This window comes from Phalangium opilio, unplaced genomic scaffold (assembly GCF_054372755.1).
Source record: "Phalangium opilio isolate 3A_F unplaced genomic scaffold, DU_Popi_V2 ptg000032l_1, whole genome shotgun sequence".
Lineage (NCBI taxonomy): Eukaryota > Metazoa > Arthropoda > Arachnida > Opiliones > Phalangiidae > Phalangium > Phalangium opilio.
The window spans coordinates 6,366,158-6,390,905 of NW_028324159.1; the positions used below are offsets into that span (position 1 = coordinate 6,366,158).

Consider the following 24,748-nt stretch of genomic DNA (forward strand, 5'->3'; position numbering starts at 1 on the left):
TTATATCTAGCTACTTCACCGGTTGCCTTCGTCTTAACTACATACACCCAGCGGCATCCGACTATCTTCCTTTCTTCTGGAGCTGGTACTACATCTCAAACGTCTCTTTGGTAATTGAATCCATCTCTGTAGTCATCGCCTCTCTCCATTTCATTTCTTCTAGAGTTCTGATTGCTTCGTCAAACGAATTTGGAATTTCCATACAAAGTGCTTCCATATTTTCGGGTCTATAGACGTCTCTTTATCTATTGATTCCTTAGGCTTGGATAAGAACTTCTTGTCTATGGTCTTACATTTCTGTAAATCTTTCTTGGAACGTAATCTGATTCTTGTATGTGAACTTGTCTATCGTCTTCTGGTCCTCTTTCTTCGGGTGGTCTTCGTTCTTCTGGTAACTCTTTCTTGGAACGTAATCTTGTGTTATAACAAAGATTCTCCCTCTGATCTTCTGCTTCTTGTATGTGAACTTGTCTATCGTCTTGTGGTTCGCATCTCTGTTCGTATCTCTCAATCTTCTCCTCCTTGGCTGTAGTTGCATCCGGTTTAACTTCTTTTCCACTGACTATTTTCCATAATCCTCCGTCCAACAACCATGCTCTTGTATCAATCGACCATTGTTAATAATTTTCTCCGTTCAGTCTTCTAAATGGTATTGAGCCATACCCGTCAGCCATTCCGATTTCTTTTGTCTCACCATGTGTTCTCTTTCACGACCTTAACCCTAACCACGCTCTGCTACCACTTGTTCAGGGAAGGGGTAGGCAGTATCTTTCTATAGACATAATGTCCAAGGCTTAGGCTGACTTATACTACTTGAATAACCAGGCTCAATTTAAAAACAAACATAACCATTTATTAACTAGTATTAAAACATAACTAATGTTAAAATAACAACTCAAAGGATTTAATAACACTGTTAGAAAAAGGCGTTCACAATCCGTTCAAAATAGATAGTCGCGTTCTAGATTGAACAAAACTCAAAATTTGTTCAGTGCACTGAATGGTTTGTTCAATGACTAAGAGTTTGTTCAATTTAGAACCAAAACCATAAAATGGCGTCAAAGACTAAAATCGTACTAATTACTCGTTCAATTTAGAACGAAAACAATAAATGTCGTCAAGGACTAGAATCGTTCTAAATTGATCGTTCAATATAGAACCAAAACAATAATAAATGATGTCATGGACTAGAATCGTTCTAAATTGTTCGTTCAATATAGAACCAGAACAATAAATGACGTCAAGGACTAGAATCGTTCTAAATTGATCGTTCAATATAGAACCAAAACAATAATAAATGATGTCATGGACTAGAATCGTTCTAAATTGTTCGTTCAATATAGAACCAGAACAATAAATGACGTCAAGGACTAGAATCGTTCTAAATTGTTCGTTCAATATAGAATTTAAAAAATAAATGACGTCGCGGACTAGAATCGTTCAAAGTGGGTCGTTCGATTATGATTACAAAATTTCGCTTTAAACTAATATTGTTGAACATGAAACGGTATTGTTTTTTGTTCTGTGAACAAAGATTCCATCGAAAATAATTCGTTTGTTTAATTTGGAACCAAGAGAGGAAAGTGACGTCACAGAGTATATACGACCAAAAAAATTATTTTAAATTTTATGTTGATGTTATGTTTAAAAGCGTCGTTTTGGGGTTCTATGGTGTGTTCAAATACCTTATTTCGTTCAATTTTTAGTCGCTTAGGTTAGTATAATGACGTCATGTACGCCCCAATGGCAGGATAACTTTTGCCATGCGTAAAACGCACATTTACTTTATACTTATTCTTATACGCGTGTTAGTAAGTATCAAAATCATTACACGTCGTTTAGTTTATTTAAAAGTTGGGAAACCAAAATAAACCTCTACGAGTCGAGACGCAATAAAGAGGCTTTTCTTAAATAATAAAATAAATATAATTGATTTTAATTATTTTAATCGTCATTAATTTACCTTATTTCAAGTTAAACCGTTTTAAGAAACATTACTTCTAAAACAATTTTTAACAAAGCTATTGTTGACGTTTGAATTCAATCCTATGCCTCCAACAATGTTTGCAAATTTAGGATATATAAGGCGATTGATTAATAGCTAATGATCAGGAAACCCGCAAAAGTGTTAACCTTTGGTGGAAGCCTTGGCATTGGGAGGCTAGACATTTCTCGTTGCCCTAGACAAACGCCGCGTACTTCTTAATCATAACGGTGGGAGTAAAAGCCAAAAATTCCTTTCTGCGTAAACGTTTGCTCCTTTTTGCCTACTGCGAACGCTGTGACAGACACACACGTCCAGTATAATACCTCTCCGTGACGTCATCGTCACTCGATGAGGTAAAATATGTTTAACTATGACTAGGTTAGGTTTCTAATTCAAAAGGCGTAATCTGATATGCGAGCCCTAAAACTGAACTAACTTATAAACCTTACGTTCGAGAAGACCTCTTATCAGTAGGCTAATGTATTTTTATACGTTAATCTTGCCTGACCTATTATTTCATTTTTTACATGTCTAATTATCTAATTTGTTTTTTAACACGAGTTCTTTCAAAAACGAAACCCTGAAAGTCATCGAACAAACACGAATTCTTTTATGAACGAATACCCGCGCGCCATAGGACAGGTGTTAGTTTTTTGTTAATCAAACACGAGTTCTTTATTGAACAACGTAACGTGCGGCTTAGAACTGAGAACATTTTCAGTTTTGAACACATGTTTAGCGTTCAGTTTTGAACATTCGTTTTGCGTTCAGTTTTGAACACTCGTTTTGCGTTCAGTTTTGAACACTCGTTTTGCGTTCAGTTTTGAACACTCTTTTTGCGTTCAGTTTTGAACACTCGTTTAGTGTTCTGTACCGAACAAAACGCTGTGCTCGTACGGGGACACTCCAATGAACGCCACTTTGTTCAATAAAGAACATGTTTTTCTAACAGTGAACCTACTATCATCACGTCCCTCATCTATCATGAAATCATCGTGGTGGACTAAAAGGAACTAACTTTTAATCTCAATAATCATTTCTAGTATAACAGTACATAAACTATATATTGATATGGACTGATAGATAGGGTGCGTGTGGATAGCATAAACATTGTGCATGTGGATAGCACATTATGGTGCCTAGAAGTAACAAGTATAAACCAATAGCTTCCACTAAAGATTCATGCAATTGCGGCTTTTCTTATAACTTACTTTGAATCAATCACTTTATACAGTGTGGTCGAGATCAGACCAACACCTTCCTTTGTAGACAACCCCCAATACTGTTAACGGATGACGTCACTATACTAAATTATACATATAAAAAATTACGCTGTACTAAATTATAATTTTGTTGGGTAAAGTAATGTACGTTAAGCCGGTTTATCGTGCCATCCTTTTAAAATTTAGCCACGTCAGAAAACGGTAACTTTCTCAAAAGTAATGCAATGGCTTTAATTAGTTCACGTATGCTAAGACTAAAGTCTTGAAGTTTTGGGTATTCCTCGTCTGTTAAGGCTTCGGGTAGCAGGATATGATTTTGCCGGTAGTGATACCCTTGTAAACTGGCAAGAATAGTTGAAAGGCTTAGTGGAACTTCTTGTTCCACCGCTCTACTTCTAGCATAAAATTGGTCTCAAAACGTGTTACGATGTCAATTTCTCCATCCTCGTTACATTCTGTAAAGTCTCTTCTACGTCCGCGATCTTGCATTTCCGAAATCACGAAGGTGTTTGCCAAGGTCTGTAAAGGTGCTTCGCTCCGGATGTTGTGGCTGTGGAAAGTGTTCGGCAGAGGCGTTCCGAAGAGACTAGGATGGGAAGGGGGTGAGCCCACTTAATTTTGCCAACTGGAATCCAAAATTTGCCAAGCGATACGTAGTTATGTAGTATCATGTTACTCAGGGTCCGTAAGAAAGTTTTTGAATGAAATTTCCTGACTTTTCCAGGACTAAATTCCATAAATTTCCCTGACTAAATTCCACAAATTTTGCTGACCATTTGTAATAACTTATATGGCGAACATAAACTTTGAAACAAGTTGTTATGCCTAAAGCTAGATTCCCACTCGACAGAAAACACGACGGAAACCCGGCAGAAAGGGGTTCGACCGAAAAATCTTTACGCCGATCCCGACGGAATTTCCGTTCAGTCGGGCGTAACTTGTGTTCTATTATTTCGGTCGTGTTCGGCGTTACGCCGGTGTCTCAGCCAATGAAATTATCCCACTGACGACGTCATAAATTTCAAGAGCGCCCGCTTACGCGAGATCGATTGATAGCCGCCATTTTTTTGTGGTTGACCAAGGCTTATCGCAAACATACCACCAAGAAAGAAAAATTAAACTAACGGAAGTAAAAAGAGATTTGATGTTAATAAGGAAGACTTTACTGATGAGGTTAGAAAAATTCCCTTCTTTTACGATCTAAGCGACAAGGGGACAAAGATACTAATTCAGAGTGTGAAATGGATGTTGTGGAAACAACTCATATCTGTCACGTGACCCAAAAATATCTACCGCCAAACTGAAAATTCAGTCGTAGCGTGAACGGTCTACCGCCGGACGTCGGCGTAAGTTAAAATTTCTACCGTTGGCTGTGTGATTTTCGCCGGTTTTTTTCGGTCGAGTGGGAATCTAGGTTTAAATTTGAAATTAAAGGACAATTTGCATACCTGATAATAAAATACTTTTAAGTGAAAAAGTGTAATTATTTTTAAAAAAGTAATAAACTTAATTCCTAAAATAATTTTAAACATTGCTATTGTTGACGTTTGAATTCTAGCGTATGCCTCTTTAACAATTTTTGGAAATTTAGGGTATATAAGGCGATTGGTTCACAATAAATGATATGAAATCCGCAATTGCATGAACTTTTGGTTGAAGCCCTGCAATTGGGAGGCTAGACGTTTTTCGTAACCCTAGCTGATCGTCACGCACTTCTTGATCCTAACGTTGCATACTACGAACGCAGACAGACCCCCACACACGTCCAGTATAATACCTCTCCGTGACGTCATCGTCAAAGAGGTAAAAATATAATGGGAATTATATATTTTAGGCTTAAAACCCTGTATGCACTTATTTCGCTTGAAACCGTTTCGCAATACTCAAAAATGTGCCTTACTTTCCGGGCTGGATTGTGAGCTTTCGGTTAGTTGTAGGGTAACATATCTCTGGGATGAATTATATGTTTGAAGGTAATCTATAATTGAAGCATAACGTGTTAATCGGGTTAGTAGAACCAGAGTTATTAAACGTTTTCTCGATTTTGGAAATGTATTCTGAAAATAGAAACCATAAAATGCTTTAAATCCCGATTTTCTATATGAGAATCTTCAGGGTCAGATTGTCAACTTCCGGTTAGTTGTAGGGCAAACTATCTTATAAGTTGAATTGTGTCTGAAGGTAATCTACAATTGAAGCCTAATTACGTTTTAATCGGTTAAGTAGAACCATAGTTATTAGACGTTATCTCGATTTTGTCCGCCATTTTCCAATATGGCGGAATTTCCACCACTGGGAGAGTGTGGGAGACCTTACCACGTTAAAGAGCGCCCAAAAATCTATAAGGTCTGAAATTTTCAGCTTTGTTTCAATTTGTTCCGGGTTCCCTCTATTTTTGTGATAAAATGACTGTACTATAAGGAAATAAAGCTGAATGGAAAATTTAATCGGAGGGAGAAAAAGTTAGTAAATTGATCTGGAAGATTGGAGAGACTGTCAGCGCTAGAGGGGAAGAATGGCTAGAAGATGTCATCCACAAAGGATTAAAAGAAGAAAAAGTAGAGTTCCCTAAACTTTTCCTATGTACTCAGTTGAAAATGAGCCCTTTGAATAGCAAAACAATGAGGAGATGGCATCCACTGGTGATTCAGTGGTGTCCTTTTATGTACTATAAATCACCGGGTCTCTATAAGTCCTTTGCATCTTCTGGAAACCTCCACTTACCTAGCTATAAAATTTGGTGGATCAATTTAAAAATATTTTCAATGTTCATACTGCTACACGCAGTGGGCAAGGATTTGAAGAAGAATCTTTCCATTGTATCAAATGGACTTACTTCCAAAATATTTTATTTTTAAAAGACATTGTTGCCCGACGAGAGTAAGCAAAAATAAGAAGCAAGTTCTAAAAATTTGGTAACTAAACACGGTAATATTTCAGTATTACAAGTAACTATCAAGAAAAGCGGATATTCAGATTCATAAGGAATCCCAGGGTGCGAAAAACAAAGGAAATAACACCAAAGAAGCAAACAATCTCCTTACGGTAGAAGAAATTCAATAGAAATCGCGGCACTTTGTCTAATTAAAGTTAGTTCAGAGATTCGAACTCGATTGTGAAGAATAAGTTCTAGACGAATCGACTTCCAGTTCTAGAACCGAAAATATTGATGATAATATTATCATTGTAGACATGCCAGAAAACCATAAGCGAAAAGAGATTTCCGTCCCCAAATTCTCTTCTAAGCCACCATCCAAAAAACAGAATCTTCCGAATGCCTTTGAAGAAACAGTTTTTAATGAAATTACGAAAAACAACATGAAAAATCATAAAAAAATTTGAATCTTGTAATTTTAGTGAAATATGCACTTCTTTGAAAAAGGAGAAAACGCATTTTGCATCTTATATAACCAAGCCTTATGGCTCATTTCACTCCTGTTAAGAAAAGGTTGTGTGAACTGGCAGTTATTCAACTAATTAATGACTATGCAGATGGCAACTATTAATTGAAATTGGATGGTTTAAATATTATATATGTTCATTTAGTTTAAAAATAGGCGCAATAAAGTATGTTCGAAAAAGCCTCGCTATTTTAATCAACATCATGGGGGACATTCGAACTTTGAACTCCAGCAAGTTCCACTACAAAGGGACGGCACCTTCATCGCTATTGAAATATCTTGTAAATAAAAATCGGTTTTCTGCTGCCTCGTTTGAGAAGTTCCGTGCCGCAGACTCGCAGAGGGCGGTTGATTTTCAAAGAATTTGGAGTGAAGCGTCTGGTTTTCATTTGAAAAATCCTCTGACAACAAGGTTTTCGTTTCTGTCCACGTATTCACAAAAACCGTCCGGGCAATAGATGCTTCTATAAATTTTCTATCAAAGTTTCAAGTAGGAGTAAGGATCTTACGCGAGGGCAGGAGATGCAGCTTCGCGGCAGAATAGACAACATATTTATTATTGTGCTTTTGAAGAACGCGTTGTCTGGTACTCATTCTGGTGAGGAATTTTGAAGAAAAATTTGAAATATGTAAACTTCAAGCACAGACTTAAGTCGTGCAATCGTGTTAGGAGAAACACCTGTTGCTTTCCTGAATGCAATAGCTACAAATTTTCAAATTAAAATAAGTTTTCATCGGTTTCCCAAAGAAGAACCCGTTAAAAACTGGATTTTTGGCATGGCGCGACCGATTTTTTTAATCGACCGTGGCGCGAGCAGCTTGCCTCGTGAAGCGCTTGGTCGGGTGCTCTATGCCAGAAATTTTGTATCAAAGTTTCCCATCTTCTCTCGTGTCGGGGGGGGGGGGAACCACGAAGAGAGAAATTTATTGAAAGAGCTATTGAACTGTTCACTAAGCCAAGACAGTTTTTCTTCTTAACATCAATTTTGCTCCAATTTTAATGACTATGTTTTCTTCTAGCCCCGCTGTCATGGAAGCATCATCTTGATATTTTTTTATACATTTACGTGCCCTTTTTGACAGATACTTGGAGCAATCTATGCTGTCTACAGCCGCAAGTTTTATTTCTGGGTGAGGAATAGATTTGTTGGCACTGTTTAATTGTTAGATGAATTGAAAGATTGGGTATACTTAAAAAACCTAACGAACGTCTCTTATAAACCCTCCGAATGCTTAACTGTGAGATCTATCTATATTGGAGCTGAAAAGGAAAAAGCGGGAGATATTAACGCGGCTTCTGTTCTCAAACCAAGGGTTACAAAATCTGATAGTAAAATTCTAGACAAGTTACACAAACTTAACGAAATCAAGTTAAAAAATGTCGCATCGCCTTTCTGTTTCCATGTTGCGCTAGCGGTTCTAAATATTTTGAAGAGGGAGATGTTGAGACAAATGTATTGAAGCAAGTACTCCCTAGTGTTAGATTAGTAGGCATGTTTGGAAAAGGGGGATTTGGAATAGCCTATTTCCCTAACAGAACAACAGCGCCAACTGAAAATAATGAAACATGAAAAACGTACATTCATCGTTACACTTGTGATATTATCAAAAGTGAATAGGTTACTACGTACAGAAAGTGAAGAAATTGAAGTCTGTAGCGCCTTTTCCTGTGGTTTTAAAGAAAATTCTTGAGCAGACGACGCGTAAAAGATAAACTCAAACCAGATTGGTGGTATTCGAACTTCCCTCCGTTTAGAGCAGCCAATCGTGCTTCAAAGCAATTACATCACCGAAAGTAGTTTTCTGGTAGGGAAATTTTGGTCCCACAGGGGAAGTTAAAGAGCTAGGGAAGTTCAATTTTTTGCAATCTGGCATCACTGAGTACACTGAATCTGTAGTTTTTGGTCGCCGGTTTTTCGATTAACAAGAAAGTCAAGAATCCGGGTAAACAAATTTCAATTGCACTAAAAATGCCTCGTAAAAAATTAGTCGGAGTGAAAAATCAATTCACCCAATGTGATTTTACATTAAAAGAGGTTTCTTTCAAGTGCACTCAAGTGAAAAGTGAAGATTTAGGTCTGTTATCTACTAAGCCTTGTACACACCCTATCGTATTTGGTCCTAGTCCTAGCCCCAATGAAACGAGCCATGAAAAAAAAACTGTGACTGTTTTACTAAAGAATACGCAGAGTCAGACTGGCATAACCTGTTCTGACAGAAGCGTGTTAAACCTAAGTGTGCCAGGAGAAATATTCCATATTTCTAGTGATAATGCCACATTAGAAGCCAGTCGGCTTTCTTTGAACATCAGTGGTTTAGATAGTGACTTAGAGAAACCCAGCGACAGTTTGAAACGAAAATTGGTTCCCTGTAATGAAGGTGATAATCATGACGACTCCGAACCAATGGTTAAACGTGTGAAGTTAACGTCTAACACATCACTTTCAATGCTCCTAGATTATATTGAAAATCTAAATCGAGGTATCGTAAGCCTTCGCAATAGTAGCTAAGTGGTGTAATTCTAACAATAGATTTTATTATTAAATTTAGGAGATCTTATTATGACACATAACAAAACCCAACATGGGAGCATGGAGCAAATTGAAGTTACCAAAGCCAGCGGCTTAATTTGCATTTCCGATGATCATTACGAAGCTCCAGTTCGACTGTTATTTTCATCTAAAGGCCATGTTGTAATTTCGACTATGTTTAATGCATCTGAAATATTCACCTATCTAAATTTGGTACATATTATTGTTATATTAAGTGAACTTTAGAGTGAAAAATATTTAATTGTAATTTTAACATTAATTACAACAGGTGAACAAATTAGATGAAAATGCTGTGAACAATGCTCTGAATAATCTGAGTGACAAACACGTTTTCTGCCCAGGAATGTCTGAGGTGCGTGCGGTATTGGATTACGATTAATATGTAGGATATAATTAACAATTCTGTTTAATTGGTCTCACACAGGAGCTCTGCCGCAATGTACAAACAAAAACTTTGGAAAAGATAAGTTATCCGTTACCACGATTTCAGGCTCTTGGTTGTTTGGTGTGGTATGAACCACCATCTAATGCCCCAACAGAAGATCTGAAAGAAAAAACCTACCAGTGCGGGAAATGCCGTTATCTACAAAGGTATATTGTGGACCAGAAGAGAAAGAAAGAGGAAGTAACACCACCAAGACGGCAACGCCAGCAGTCAGCGAGATCCAGATGTCGTATTGGTGTTCTTACGCCTCGATCCCGATCCAAGCGGATATATAACAATAGAAGCTTGCGGTTTACATTAAATATGAAGATTAAACAATTGGAGAAAAAAGTGGTAGAAAACATGATAGAATTAAGTGAAAAACAAGACAAAGAAATGAGGCAACTTGTTACAGAAGTCAATAATAATGGAAAAGGGGATCTTGAAGAAATTTTTAAAATGGCAAGTTCGAAGAATAAAATGTTGGGATTAGCTCTTCGAAAGGCTTGGAGAACCAACTCTGATCAAAACGACTCCACTAAAGATCAAGAGCGTAACAAAAAAGGTTCAACAGGGAACAGGTGGGGCCCATTAACATATAGGATTGCCCTAGCGGTATATAGCCGTTCAAAAGCTGCCTATGAAGCATTAGCGTCTTTTGACATTTTAAATCTACCCAGTGTTTACAGCGTGCAAGAGAAAGCTAGAAATGTTCCATGTGAGCAAGGAATAGACCTATTTTACTTGAAAAGTTGGTCAAACAAATTTGATGAGCATGTGGACAAATTAACAACCAAAAATAAGCCACCTAAAGAAGGTTTACTAATATTTGATGAAGTCAAAACTATTGGGAAATTAATGTGGAATTCCAAAACTGATGAATTCATTGGTTGCGCTATCACGCCAGAAGAATGCCCTTCAATGGAAGACTTATTCAAAGAAAATACAATTAAAGAAACTTTAGAAGCTGAATATGTTATCCAATTCCTTTGGCGAGCTATCCCAACAAACTTTGATATTATTGGACCGTATTTCATGCTCTAGCAGCCAGCATGTCATTTATTTATAACCAATTCTATTACTAAAGTAATTTGGGCTTTCCAAAGTGTTGGTTTGCAAACAGCAGCTTTAATATGTGACGGAGGGAGCAACAACATCGCTTCCTTAAGGCACAGTTTAGGTTTTCAAAAAGCCCCAACACACGTTGTCAATTCAGATGGCACCTATGACTTTTCTCTAAGCCCAAAATTCAGAAACCCATGTTTACGAGATCGCTGGATTCACTGGGTCACTTGCCCCACGCATCAGATGAAAAATATGATAAATGCAATTCATCATTCAAAGGCTGATGACTCTAAGACCTTCACTGTTAATGGTGTACAATTTGGATGGAAACAAATTGAAGACATGAAGAAACGAGAAGACGATCGTATCAATAACCATGAACTAACACAAGTAAAAGGACTGACCCAAGCACATATTGATAGAGATCCTTGGACCAAGTTGAACGTTGCTCCAGCATTGATTATGCAAAGAATGCCTGTTTTAGGAGAATCGTATAACTATGCTAACCCTCTTTATGAAAACAAACCGAAAGATGAGAAGGAAGTCATGGCCACGTATAACTATTTGTTTGCCTGTCACAAACTATTTGAAGAAGGATTGCTTTCGCACAAAAAGGTTTCGTCACTAGATTCAGAACCAATAAAGTCCATGTTACAAGGACTAAACTATTTTGAAAAGTGGGCAACAGAAAGACTAGAAAACGGGAATACACTTACAGATGGAAAATTCCTTGCATGGCAAACATGGGAGTTATTGCGAATCACAGTTTACGGATTTATCGGCTTTATTGAAGACTTTCTACAAAGACATCCAACCCAGTATGTTTACCCTGTCAAAGTTAATGGCTCTGCGGTTGAAACAATTTTTAGCCAAATGAAATACATTACTGGTGGTAAACTGACCAGCTTGAATTACAAAAGTGGGATGAGAGCATTAGTCGTTAAAAATTGTACTAGAACATCTCAAAATGCAGAGGCTTCTTATAGAAAGGTTGTCCTTGATATTTTGGATTGTGACATGTAATTTATCAGAAATCATAACCCGCCTACTTCATTTTGTAACATTAATCAATGATAACTACGCCATAGAAGTGTCAATTTGTTTTATTAACAAATTTAAATCATATCGCATTGCTTTATTAACGGTTTTGAATAAAATCTTTGATAAAATATCACAAAATCTTTAAATAATTCTTTTCTTAATCACCCTTCCACATCTTGATCGCCTCACTGGACTGTTTACTTCTCTGGACGTACAGGGTTGACTAGCATCTGGTTTCTTTGGTTTAGAAGCTTTAATAATTTTACAGGGGGAGGCTTTCTTGTTTCCCGGATTTGGATCATCCTTTATCTTTGAGATACCTTTGACCTTGGGGGCATCTTTCTTTTTCAGAACATTCTTTTTTTCTCTTTTATTTTGGCAATTTTCCTTCTTTTGTGAATGTACTGCTTTGTTATTTTTTGTGGACTTTTTGCCCAATCCATAAAGCGTACATCTGAGATTTTGACCTCCTTTAGCTCTTTTTCCCTTCCGTTCATTTCTTTGTAAGTCGGTACTTCTTACAAGGTCCGCTAGTTTGGCGTGACCAAGCTTTCTTTGGTATTCCTTGCGAAAAATTTCAAGTTCCTCTGTAGTAAAACCCTGAACTTTAACGTTAGGAATACCAGGCACTGCTTCGTGAAATAGTACTTTACACTCTTTGTCTTGGACAAGGAGATTCATTGCATGTTCTAGGTAGTGGTATGATTAAATGGTAATTCTATAAGATTTGGTAATAGTTAGTACATACTCAGAGAGTGTCCTGCGAGTCTACTTTTGGACCACTTTGTGTATTCTTCCACGACGAGATCACTAACTCTTGATATGTATGGTATTAGAGAGGTATCAGGCAAAAATAACCCTCCTTTATTAATCATCTTGATGGCTGGTAGAGTGGTATCTGAATTTTGATCCATATTTCGTAAGGAGAGGCTTATTTTGTATAGGGTATGGGCAGCATCCCTTTGTTTTTGTGTGAATGGCTTTAATCCTTTAATAACTCTCATTCTAACCTGCATTCGGGCTTTACTCAATTTCCAAATCTCTCCTAAACAACCTCCCCCAACCTATTTAGTGTATATATCCTATCTGATTTTTTATGCCTTATGGGCTTACAAGTGCTCTTTGTAATAACTCTTGGAGAGTTATTTTCATTAGGATGGGGTAATTTTCCGCGTCTAACAGAAGCAACCAAATCTACAAATCTCATTCCCAGCCACTGAATGGTTACGAAAACTTCGTCTTCATTAAATTTATTCAAATTCTTGTTTTCCAATAGTTCTACAATGCTTTGACGAACAAATTCTGCCCATTCATATAGGAAAAGAGAATATGCTCCTTTTAACGTTTTAAGTTTTTCACCTAACTTATTGTAAGTCTGTTTCATTTTATTAAAAAACATTTCCAGTTCCCCCTTTTCCAATAGATATTCTAAAATTTCCTTTCTTTTCCCTGTTGAATCAATCCGGAAAAATACATCATTATAGCTATCTAAGAGAAGATTTAGATTTAATTCAAGGTTGCTGGGCAGGGGGGTTAAGCCTTTGTCGGTTTTCACTTTCATTTTGATAAGTGTTCTACAAGAAAATTTGCATCATTAATGTTTCGTGGGTATTAGTTTGAATGCCAAAGTTTAAACCCTTACTTTGTTTCAGCATTGATTTTGGTTAAAATTATGTTTCCGTCAATCCATACAACCAAGAGAAAATAGAACCAAACTCATTAAAACCCCACCTGAGCGAGCTGATCAGTGATCACAAACAAATCGTCTGCTAACGATGATGCTCTCACATAGTCACGTGTTCCAGGAACTATATTTTCAAGAGGTAGGGATACAAAGGTACCAGTGATTCGCCGCCGCGTTACTGTGATTTCCGCTAAGGCGGGGACGTTTAAGAGAGCGAGAGAAATAACACGTTTCATAACAACGCGGAACTTCTTCACTTTCTGTACGTAGTAACCTATTCACTTTTGATATTATCAAATAATTTGCTTTTTAGTTTTAATTTTATTGCATTTTTGTTAATACTAAAAAGAGATTGCATTCTGTTTTTTGTCAGGTTTTTGTTAAAAAGGAAAATAATAATAAGCAAGTTTTTTGTTATGTTTATTTTTAAAAAAATTTTAAAAAGTATGTTTTTCGTCATGTTTTTGTAAAAAAGAAAAATAATAAAAACAAGTATTTTGTCGTTTCCTCATATTAGGGCAACTAAAATAAACCTCTCCGAGTCGAGACGAAATTTTTGAGCTTTTTCTTAAAAAATTTAATAAATATTATTGATATTAGTTATTTTTATCGTCATTAACTTATCTTAATTGGAGTTAAATCGTTTTAAGAAACTTCACTCCTAAAATCATGTTAAACATATCTATTGTTAACGTTTGAATTCAAGCCTCTTTAATAATTTTTGAAAATTTAGGGTACATACGGCGATGGATTCACAATAAATGAAAAGAAAAGCCGCGATTGCGTAAACCTTTAATAGGAGCCCTACCATTGGAAGGCTACACGTTTCTCGTAAGCCTAGCCGATAGCCGCGTACTTTTTACCTCTCCGAATTACGTATGTCACGGAGAGGTTGTAATTTCGACGCGTCTGTGTGTGTGTCTGTCTGTTGTTACACCCCAGGGGACCGCGTTCGCAGTTGACAAATCGGAGCAAATGTGTTTTCAATTTCTGGACCGCATTTACAGTTCCCGGAAATTTGGAAAATTGTACGCCACTTACAATGGCTATTGCTCCAATGCCTGTCTATCTGTATCATCCTCTGGTCGTTGGTCCATCCCACACGGAAACCAGTCTGTATTTACTAGCTTCTAAATACCACCATCATCTCATCTTTTGTCCATCCCACATGGACACCAGTCTGTACATGCTGGCTTCTACTCCAGCTTCATTAAGGTCAAGACATACGCGGCGATCGGATAGGGTTACGAGAAACGTCTAGCCTTCCAATGGCGGGGTCTTCCTCCAAAGGTTCAAGTAATTGCGATGTTCTTATCTACAGCTGCGATTCGAATCCTTTATATACTACCTATTTGAGTAAGGCGAAGCAACAGGCGTATGCTTCATTTCAAACGTTTATATTAGTCAAGTCTCTGAAGAATGTTTAAATGTTCTTTTTAAACGATGTAACGCTCAATAAGGCGAACAAATAACGAAGAAAATATTTAATATTAATTATATTTATTTTAATATTCAAGATAATCTTGTTTCTCAACTCAAATTAATACGGAAAGAGTTAAGAGCAGTCTATGTGTTTGTCTGTGTGTGTACGTCCGTTGTTAAAATAGTGCGCCGCCTTAGCAGTTCACCTTGTGTTGATGCGTAAAGAAATCCTACATAGCTTTAATATTCCCTTTTTCTATAATATTAAGTGAATATGTCGAAGCCTATCACATTTTATCACTAACAGATTTTTTAACACAGCTAAAATTATTATTATTATTATTATTATTTAACATTTTCCCTCTTTCTTTTCTTTGGCTTCATTTTCTTTTCCGCATGAATAATTTTCTTCCAATCTGGGCAATGCCATTTTCGTTTAGGAATTTGTCTCATTTTTAAACATTTAGAATGAAACCAATGAATTTTGCAATTTTCATATTTGCAAATGGCAACACTGCCTTAGGGGCACAGAAAGTTGTCAATCATTAACCACGCTACAAAACCAAGATAATCAAAGTGATGAAGAAGATGACATAGTGAAATCGATGAAGAAGAAAATTCTTTAATAACAACTCAATGCTATGTTTCTAAAACTTTAAATTCTTTAAATTAAATATTGAATAATCAAAGTCACAAGGAATTGACAAATAGCGAATATAATGAAAATTCTAACAACTTAAGATGAGAACATGAACCCATGACTACGCCAATTAATTTTTAGAATGATCAATAGCTAAATTTTAAGATGATTTCAGTTTGTAATTGTCCTCAATTGAATTCCCTCTTTTCCCACAAGAAGGGTTTGAAATTTGCATCACTTGGCAGAGACTGAAGGTCGTCAACGTATAGTGACAGACACCAATTTAAGGTTTGTTCATATCCTAATTGGAGATTTCTTGCTTTCAGCGGAGGTTTCGGGAAATATCAACATTACCAGTATTAGGACGTGGATAAAAGTAAAGCCTCATATTTTGAGCCCTTTGACCAAGAGTGGTAATATAAACCATATTGGTGTGATCAAGATCGTAGTTAGCTTGCCCAGAGGTCGGCCCTGTCAAGGAAAATTTAAAGTAACGAGTGACGCAAATTCAATTGGACCAACTAATATAAGCAATAATTATTTGATGAATGATTACATGATAACTAGTTTTCTTTAATGACGTTAGTGATGGAGGTCCCAACAAATAAATTAACAGGTGAAGAACTCTACCAGCTGGACAAGCAATAAAAGAGATGCGGTAGCGAGAAACGGTGCAAGGCAAAAAGGAGACTCACCCATTTCGCCTGACACCGGATCGCCAGCACCCACTTCGCCTGACACCGGATCGCCAGCACCCACTTCGCCTGACACCGGATCGCCAGCACCCACTGCGCCTGACACCGGATCGCCAGCACCCACTTCGCCTGACACCGGATCGCCAGCACCCGCTCCGTCTGCCAACGGATAGCCAGCACCCGCTTCGTCTGCCAACGGATAGCCAGCACCCGCTTCGTCTGCCAACGGATAGCCAGCACCCGCTTCGTCTGCCAACGGATAGCCAGCACCCGCTTCGCCTGCCAACGGATAGCCAGCAGCCACTTCGCCTGACACCGGATCGCCAGCACCCACTTCGCCTGACACCGGATCGCCAGCACCCACTGCGCCTGACACCGGATCGCCAGCACCCACTTCGCCTGACACCGGATCGCCAGCACCCACTGCGCCTGACACCGGATCGCCAGCACCCACTGCGCCTGACACCGGATCGCCAGCACCCACTTCGCCTGACACCGGATCGCCAGCACCCACTTCGCCTGACACCGGATCGCCAGCACCCGCTCCGCCTGCCAACGGATAGCCAGCACCCGCTTCGTCTGCCAACGGATAGCCAGCACCCGCTTCGTCTGCCAACGGATAGCCAGCACCCGCTTCGTCTGCCAACGGATAGCCAGCAGCCACTTCGCCAGCCACCGGATAGCCAGCATCCATTTCGCCTGCCAACGGATCGCCAGCATTCATTTCGCCTGTCACCGGACCGGACCGCCAGCATCCATTTCGCCTGCCACCGGATCGCCAGCATTCATTTCACCTGTCACCGGACCGGACCGGACCGCCAGCATCCATTTCGCCTACCACCGGATCGCCAGAACCCACTTCTTCTGTCACCGGATAGCCAGAACCCACTTCTTCTGCCACCGGATAGCCAGCACCAACTTCGCCTGCTACTGGATCGCCAGCACCCGCTTCGCCTGCCAACGGATAGCCAGCAGCCACTTCGCCTGACACCGGATCGCCAGCACCCACTTTGCCTGACACCGGATCGCCAGCACCCACTTTGCCTGACACCGGATCGCCAGCACCCACTGCGCCTGACACCGGATCGCCAGCACCCACTTCGCCTGACACCGGATCGCCAGCACCCACTGCGCCTGACACCGGATCGCCAGCACCCACTTCGCCTGACACCGGATCGCCAGCACCCGCTCCGCCTGCCAACGGATAGCCAGCACCCGCTTCGTCTGCCAACGGATAGCCAGCACCCGCTTCGTCTGCCAACGGATAGCCAGCACCCGCTTCGTCTGCCAACGGATAGCCAGCACCCGCTTCGTCTGCCAACGGATAGCCAGCACCCGCTTCGTCTGCCAACGGATAACCAGCAGCCACTTCGCCAGCCACCGGATAGCCAGCATCCATTTCGCCTGCCAACGGATCGCCAGCATTCATTTCGCCTGTCACCGGACCGGACCGCCAGCATCCATTTCGCCTGCCACCGGATCGCCAGCATTCATTTCACCTGTCACCGGACCGGACCGGACCGCCAGCATCCATTTCGCCTGCCACCGGATCGCCAGCACCCACATCGCCTGCCAACAGATAGCCAGCACCCACTGCGCCTGCCAACGGATAGTTTGGCCTAAACTTATCTAAACAAACTGTAACTCTAAAACCTGGTTCTATACCAACACGAAACATTCCGATGGTAGACCTAGCAGAAACTCTGTTAGAACCAGTGTTTGAAGTAGGGTTGTAAGTCGGAAAATTTTCCGCGGAAGAGTTTCCGCTCTGACAATTTTCCAGAAAATGACCGAGCTATATTTTTCCAGAAAATTTTCCGTATTTTTCCGCTACCGGTTTCTCAATTAAAAAGTTAAAAATTTGAAATTTTTCAATTGCCTTTCTGGTCAAAACATTCATTATTTTGTTTTCGGTGAATTCGGAAGGGAAAAATAGTTTGTTTACCCTGCTAAAAGTCACAAATTATGGGAAAATCAACCACTAATATTTCGCGGTACTTTAATAAATCTACTAAAGATGGCAAAATAACTGGAGAATGTATATATTGTAAACAATGTTATGCAAATAACGCAACGCGTATGAAACGCCACTTTTCATCTGGTATGTGCAAAAAGTGTCCCCCATCTGTATTGAAAAGTTTTAAAATTAACTGCACGAAAAATGAGTCATCTCATGATATGCAACTACATTTGGTAAGTCAGCGAGGTGTAATTGGTTAAATTCGTAATTCAATTATATAAAAAGGCTGCAGTTTCTATATTAAAATGTATCTATTATATTAATTTCGAACTCACGACAACAAAACTGAAGAAGCTATCGAAATATCTTCAAAAGTTTGATGAATTGACTCATAGCTCACTCAATTGCTAGTTTTATATTTTTCCGATTAGCGGAAAAGTTTCCGGAAAATTTTCCTTGTTTTATTTTTCCGGAAAATTTACAACCCTAGTTTGAAGATAACGAAGTACCTTCTGAAAGTGAAACCACGTTGATTGCGGAATCCAAATCTGTGGAAATAGGAACTCAAACAGAGTTAGACCTGTGGGCTGAAACTGAAAGAAATACTAGCCCATGTTTAAAGATTGATTGCGCCACTGAAACATGTACCGAAAATAAAATTAAGCAGGAATTGTTGACTCTATTAGAACATAATATTAAAGCAATATCAAATGACCAATCATACAGTAGTACGACATTGGATATTTGTACAATATCACCAGTCCCAGAGCTTCAGTACCCGTCCACTCCAGCAAAAAGTACACCAAAAACAAATGATGAAATTGGGGAGTTTGTAATATCGCTAAATTTGAAAGATATTTTTTCATCTCCTGCAACCATCGTTTCGGATATTGCTACAAACTCGCCAAATGTTTCATTGTACGAACCTAGTCCTTCAAGCTCAGTGTCATCCTCAAACTATTCACCTCTTCTAAAATCTCTTCCTCGTAAGATCGTTTAAGAAAACAAATATATTGTTTTTAAGAGCCTACTGAACCAGTTGCCATGTAGATTGAGGTGTAATGAGCCAAATTGTGATAGTGCTATTGACACAACTGAAGATTTCAAATCTGAAAGCAGAGGGTCATTATTAACTATCACTATGACGTGTCTTACTGGCCATGAATTCATTTGGCGCTCGCAACCATTGCTAGGAAAAATGCCGGCTGGCAATTTACTGTTGATTTCGAGTATATTGCTATCAGGAGCTACATTCCAGCGCACACACTCAGTTTTTGAATTTATGGGATTAAAAGGTATTCAAACATAATGCTTCTTTTCGATTCAAAAGAACTACGTAATACCCGAAATTCGTGCTGCTTGGAGAAAAAAGCTAAATGATGTCATAAGCAAGTTGAAAGACTGTCCCCAAGTAAAAATATCAATAGATGGTAGATTTGATTCTCCTGCACATTTGGCTAAATATTGCGGTTACACTTTCCTTGATCAAGTCACAGATAAATGTATCCATTACGAATTTGTAAACAAAAAAGAGGTAGACTACAATCCAGCAATATGGAATTAGAAGGTTTAAAAAGGTGCCTAAAAAACTGGAAACATTTGGTGTTGAAATATTCATAATCTCAACTGGTCGACATTCGACATATACAAATTAGAGCTTTTTTTAAGGGATTACTATCCAAATATAAACCACCAATTCGATGTCTGGCACTTGTCTAAAAATGTCAATAAACAAATTTCCGCCATTGCAAAGAAAAAACATAACAATGATCTTCAATCTTGGGTTAAATCCCTCTCTCGCCACATGTGGTATGCGGCTGAAAATTGCCATGTCGATCGAGATGTTTTAACTGATATGTGGAAATCTGTTATGTTTCACGTCACTATTGTTCATAGTTTTCCGGATCTCCCACATTATAAACAGTGCCTCCACGATACTCTGCCAGTTCAAGAGGCAAAAAAAATGGCTAAAACCCAACACACCTGCTTATGAAGCGCTAGACAACGTTGTTAACAAAAATAAAACTCTAAAAGACCTTAAGCAAGTTTGGGCCTTTTCCCATACTTCTAAACTAGAATCTTACCACAGCCTCGTAATAAAATACTGCCCTAAACACCGAGAATTCGACCAAGATGTCATGGAAGCGCGTACAATGTTGGCAGCTTTAGATCACAACTTCAATGTGGACTGAAAAATTAATTCGAGAGAGAAAAGGACGCTAGCCAGTCAACAACCCCAAACACGAAAAAGAAGAATTTGAATATTTTCACTCTAAAGCGACTGGTGAATGGCATCCCAGGCCTATCAAAGAGCCAAAGTCATACAGGTTTATTTATGATATTATCGAAAATATTATCAAACGTAAATTAACCGATGAAGATGAAATCCCACTGGCCAATTTGATGAAGACCTCTTCTTAAAGAGATAATATGGCGCCAACTCCACGACCCGATAAACAAATATTAATTGATGCGGCAAAAAGGAGGTTATTTTAAACAAAATGTTACATACTTTCAAAATAAGCAGATTATCATGAACTATGTTTCGAACCCTAAACATTTAAAACAAATATTTTTACGAATTCTGTTCATTAAAAATCCAACTAGTTAGGTACAACATTCTTCTTATTACCACTAAGCTAGGAAATTTATATCACAAATTAGTATTTACAGTAGTTAAGTAATAAAACCTGAATAAAATTCTAGAGAGCAATTTATTGCCCTTTAAAACCCTGAATCTAATTATTATTTCTAAATTAAATACCTATCAGTTGCTAGTCTCACAATTTTAAGAATAATTAGGAATTTTGATTTATTACCAGTCACAGAAATATGACTATTTTTAGCAAAAAGACTAGTATAATTTTTTAAGTCTGTGTTTGTTATCATTATGGCTTTCTTATCACAATAATAAATTTAAATATGAGAATTCAAACTTAAATTAGACCCTTAAATTAAAAATAACATCACTAAACATTGTCTTGAAAATACGATATTAATTAGGTCGAAATCTTTCGATTTCTACTCCACGCTTGTAATAGGCCAGGACAGATAGGCCAAAAAACGGCTTGACCTAGAACATTTGAACATAAAGATGAAAATTGGTACATGTGTTGTTTTTCACCCAACAAAAAATATACTAAAATTCCCCTGCTGTAGAGCGCGAGCTTTCGCGGCCATATTGGAAAATGGCCGTCGTGAATTACAGCTACAATGTATTCCACGTTCTTCTTCAAAAATTATGAAAATTGGTACACATTATGATTAGAACCACATGAACATCTTGGCAAAATTTTACAGCTCTGTGTTCAATAGTTTGATTGCCATATTGGAAAATGGCCGCCGTGAATGCTAGGTACAGTATATTTCACCATGTTGTTGGAAAATTATGAAAATTGATAGGTATTATAATCAGAGCTGTGTGAATCTCATAGTAAAATATTGAAGCAATCAGTCAGATAGTTTGGCCGCCATGTTGAAAAATGGCCGCCACCAATGCCATTTAGATACAGTATATGGCTCAAAAATTATGAAAATTGGTAATTATTATGTTGAAGACCGTTTAAATATCATACTTGAATATTGAAGACGTGCTACTGATAGTTTGGGCGCCATCTTCGAAAATGACTGCTCGAAGTCCAAATATATTACCGATATATAAATTTTTTCGATATTTTTTTATTGAGTAGATGATTTTCATGAACGTATAAAACGCCATAAAAATAACTATTTTCGAGTCTAAATTATCCACCCATCTTCAAAAATGGTCCCTGAAATATTACTATCCTAAAATCTCGAAAAAAGAAAAGGAAAGCCATATAACTCGGATTTTGGTTATGAAAAACCGTTTTATATGGGGTATATGCATTCTAGTGTCGTTAAGGATTAGATTTAACACACATTTGTAAAATTTCGTTCATATTTCTCGTCATCCTGAAGATTTTTTATTACGGCTAATACCTTGACAATGACCACACATTGCCAAGCAAGCTAATCCAGATCGTCTACATTCACAGTTCTTTATACAAGATGTTCTGCAGACTGCAGGTACAAATAATGAGTGTTACAAAATAATCTGATGCCGGAAGGAGAATGGTGTAAATGGGATTAAATCGTTTCCTAGCTATTGTTGGACTTGAAGAAACGCTCGGAAAAAATGTAGTTTTGCGGTGTCGGTTGTTGGATTAAGCTTAGCGAGATCAAATGAGGACTTGACAGTATATGTGACAACGGTTCCATTATACGTGTAATATCTACATAGTTGAATCGTGACGTGTCAATTATCACCCTAAAAAAGCGAAAAGAAATCTCTCTTCGGCAGCAGCTATTGCTTCCCTAGATGCAATATGGTCATTAAAAAAGCGCAACAAATTTGTAAGATGTTGATTATCTGTCATTACTTTAAACCACGCCTTATCATAACCACACCCAGTTACAGCACGTAAATGAAAGAAATGTTCTCATAACCTTTTTAACTCAAAGGACTTATCGTGGCGGAGGGGGCCCGAGTTCGGTGTGACGGTTCGGGAGTTCCTTGGGTTCGCCCTTGGTTCAGACCGTTCCTTGCCCATTCCGTGAAGTTTTTGCTGGGCCGCTTCGCCCCCGCTCAGGTGTTGCCATGGCTCGCCTCCGCTATTGGCAACCCTCTAGGGGTCGTGGATACACTATTTGTTTGGGCCGTATGGCACTGTTGTGCTTGGAAAGAACTCCCCTGTCCCCTCGAGTCTTCTGCTGCCTTAATCCTTCCCTGTCACCGACCACCTCCTGACTGGGCTCGCCGCTGACGGTGTCCAGCTTCTGTCACCTGCACAAGTGGCGTTTGTCGGTCCCACTGGCCGATCCCGTGTGCCATGACGGCGGTTCCGCAGGTTCAATTTGGTATATGATGGGGAGGGGCGCTGATTAGGCCCCCAGCTATGTGTAGCGCCTAATCAAGGGTTCTGACATGCAATTATTATGAAAAATCTTCAGGATGACGATGAATATGTATGAAATGCTAGAGATTTGTCTAAAATTCTAATCTTAAACAACAGTAGAATGTATAAACCCCATATTAAATCATATTCTCTAATCAACATGTTGAGAATAACAGCTTAGAATAACATTTCTTTCTTTCAGAATTTAGGGCAATGATTTTCATGTGGCCATTTTTAAAGATGGCGTCGATAATTTCGACTTCGAGATATCCATTTTTTGTTGTTTATTACGTTAATGAAAATCATCTATTCAAAACAGGAATTTCAAAAAGATTTATTTATTTGAAATATATTTAGCATTTCCAGCAGTCATTTTCGAAGATGGCGCCCAAACTATCAGTAGCACGTCTTCAAAATTCAAGTATGATGCTTAGACGGTCTTCAACATAATTATTACCAATTTTCATAATTTTTGAACCATATACTGTATCTATATGACATTGATGGCGTCCATTTTCCAACATGGCGGCCAAACTATCTGATTAATGGCTTCAATATTTTATTTTGAGGTTCACACAGCTCTGACTCAAAACCAACCCTAAAGCGACGTTTAAAATGTCAGTCATGATGAAAGATAAGATTTCTAACTTCGGTAGCATTTAGTCGTTTTAAACAACGTTTTCTCTTAAGTTCGAAAAGAGGAACCTTTAAAAATAAACCATATCCATACTCGGATATTTATTCTAATCCTTTTCATTCGAAAACTGTTAATACCAAAAAGGATATATAGAATGAATAATCTGTCTTTCGAAAACAATGCAAATGTAATTTTGGTGAAAAAAACGAAGATAAGTATAATAATCATGTCTTTAAACTGAAAAAATTTAATATCTATTACTTCGGTCATTCCATTTTGTTCTCTTATCATTTACTTTTTCTAGTCTTTGTCCACGAAGACATTTTTATTAATAACGTATAAGATATTAGCAGCCCCCAACGGCAGGTTTCAAATCGAAGATATAAGCAGCCCCCATTGGCTCGTTTCAAGTCTCAAATATTCCCAGCCCCAAAGGCAGGTATCAAATCCAAGATATTCACAGCCCCCAACGGCAGGTTTCAAATCTTAGAAATTCCCAGCCCCAACGACAGGTTTCAAATCCCAGATATTAGAAGCCACCAACGGGAGGTGATAAAATCCCAGATATTAGAAGCCACCAACGGCAGGTGATCAAATCCCAGATATTTGAAGCCACCAACGGCAGGTGATCAAATCCCAGATATTAGTAGCCCCCAACGGCAGGTGATCAAATCTCAGATATTAGTAGCCCCCAACGGCAGGTGATCAAATCCCAGATATTAGTAGCCCCCAACGGCAGGTGATCAAATCCCAGATATTAGAAGCCACCAACGGAAGGTGATCAAATCCCAGATATTAGTAGCCACCAACGGCAGGTGATCAATCCCAGATATTAGAAGCCACCAACGGCAGGTGATCAAATCCCAGATATAAGAAGCCACCAACGGCAGGTGATCAAATCCCAGATATTAGAAGCCGACTAATGACTGCCCGACTTTAAAATGCCGTTTTAAAATCAATTGGTCCCGACTTGATTCGTAGGTTCGCCGACTAAATAGTTCTTTTCCGAAACACTGTGCAATTGAACTGAGGTTTATCAAATATACGGGACAAAAAGTAGTATGTTCGCTTTGTAAGGTGAGGATATGTTTATCGGAATTT

The 24,748-nt window shown here is 38.5% G+C and overlaps 1 protein-coding gene across 2 annotated transcripts; it reads left to right on the forward strand.

Moving 5' to 3' along the window:
* Positions 1 to 8,470: 8,470 nt before the first annotated feature.
* LOC149685502 (uncharacterized) lies at positions 8,471 to 11,831 on the forward strand. 2 transcript variants are annotated; one of them, XM_089871134.1, is made up of 5 exons: positions 8,471 to 8,990; positions 9,069 to 9,092; positions 9,162 to 9,355; positions 9,432 to 9,515; positions 9,588 to 11,831. In XM_089871134.1, the coding sequence occupies exons 1-5, from the start codon at positions 8,582 to 8,584 to the stop codon at positions 10,629 to 10,631; spliced, it is 1,755 nt and encodes a 584-aa protein (XP_089727260.1). In that variant the 5' UTR covers positions 8,471 to 8,581; the 3' UTR covers positions 10,632 to 11,831. The 2 variants fall into 2 exon arrangements, with proteins under 2 accessions (XP_089727260.1, XP_089727259.1); XM_089871133.1 differs by having other exon boundaries at positions 8,471 to 9,092.
* The last annotated feature ends 12,917 nt before the right edge of the window (positions 11,832 to 24,748 follow it).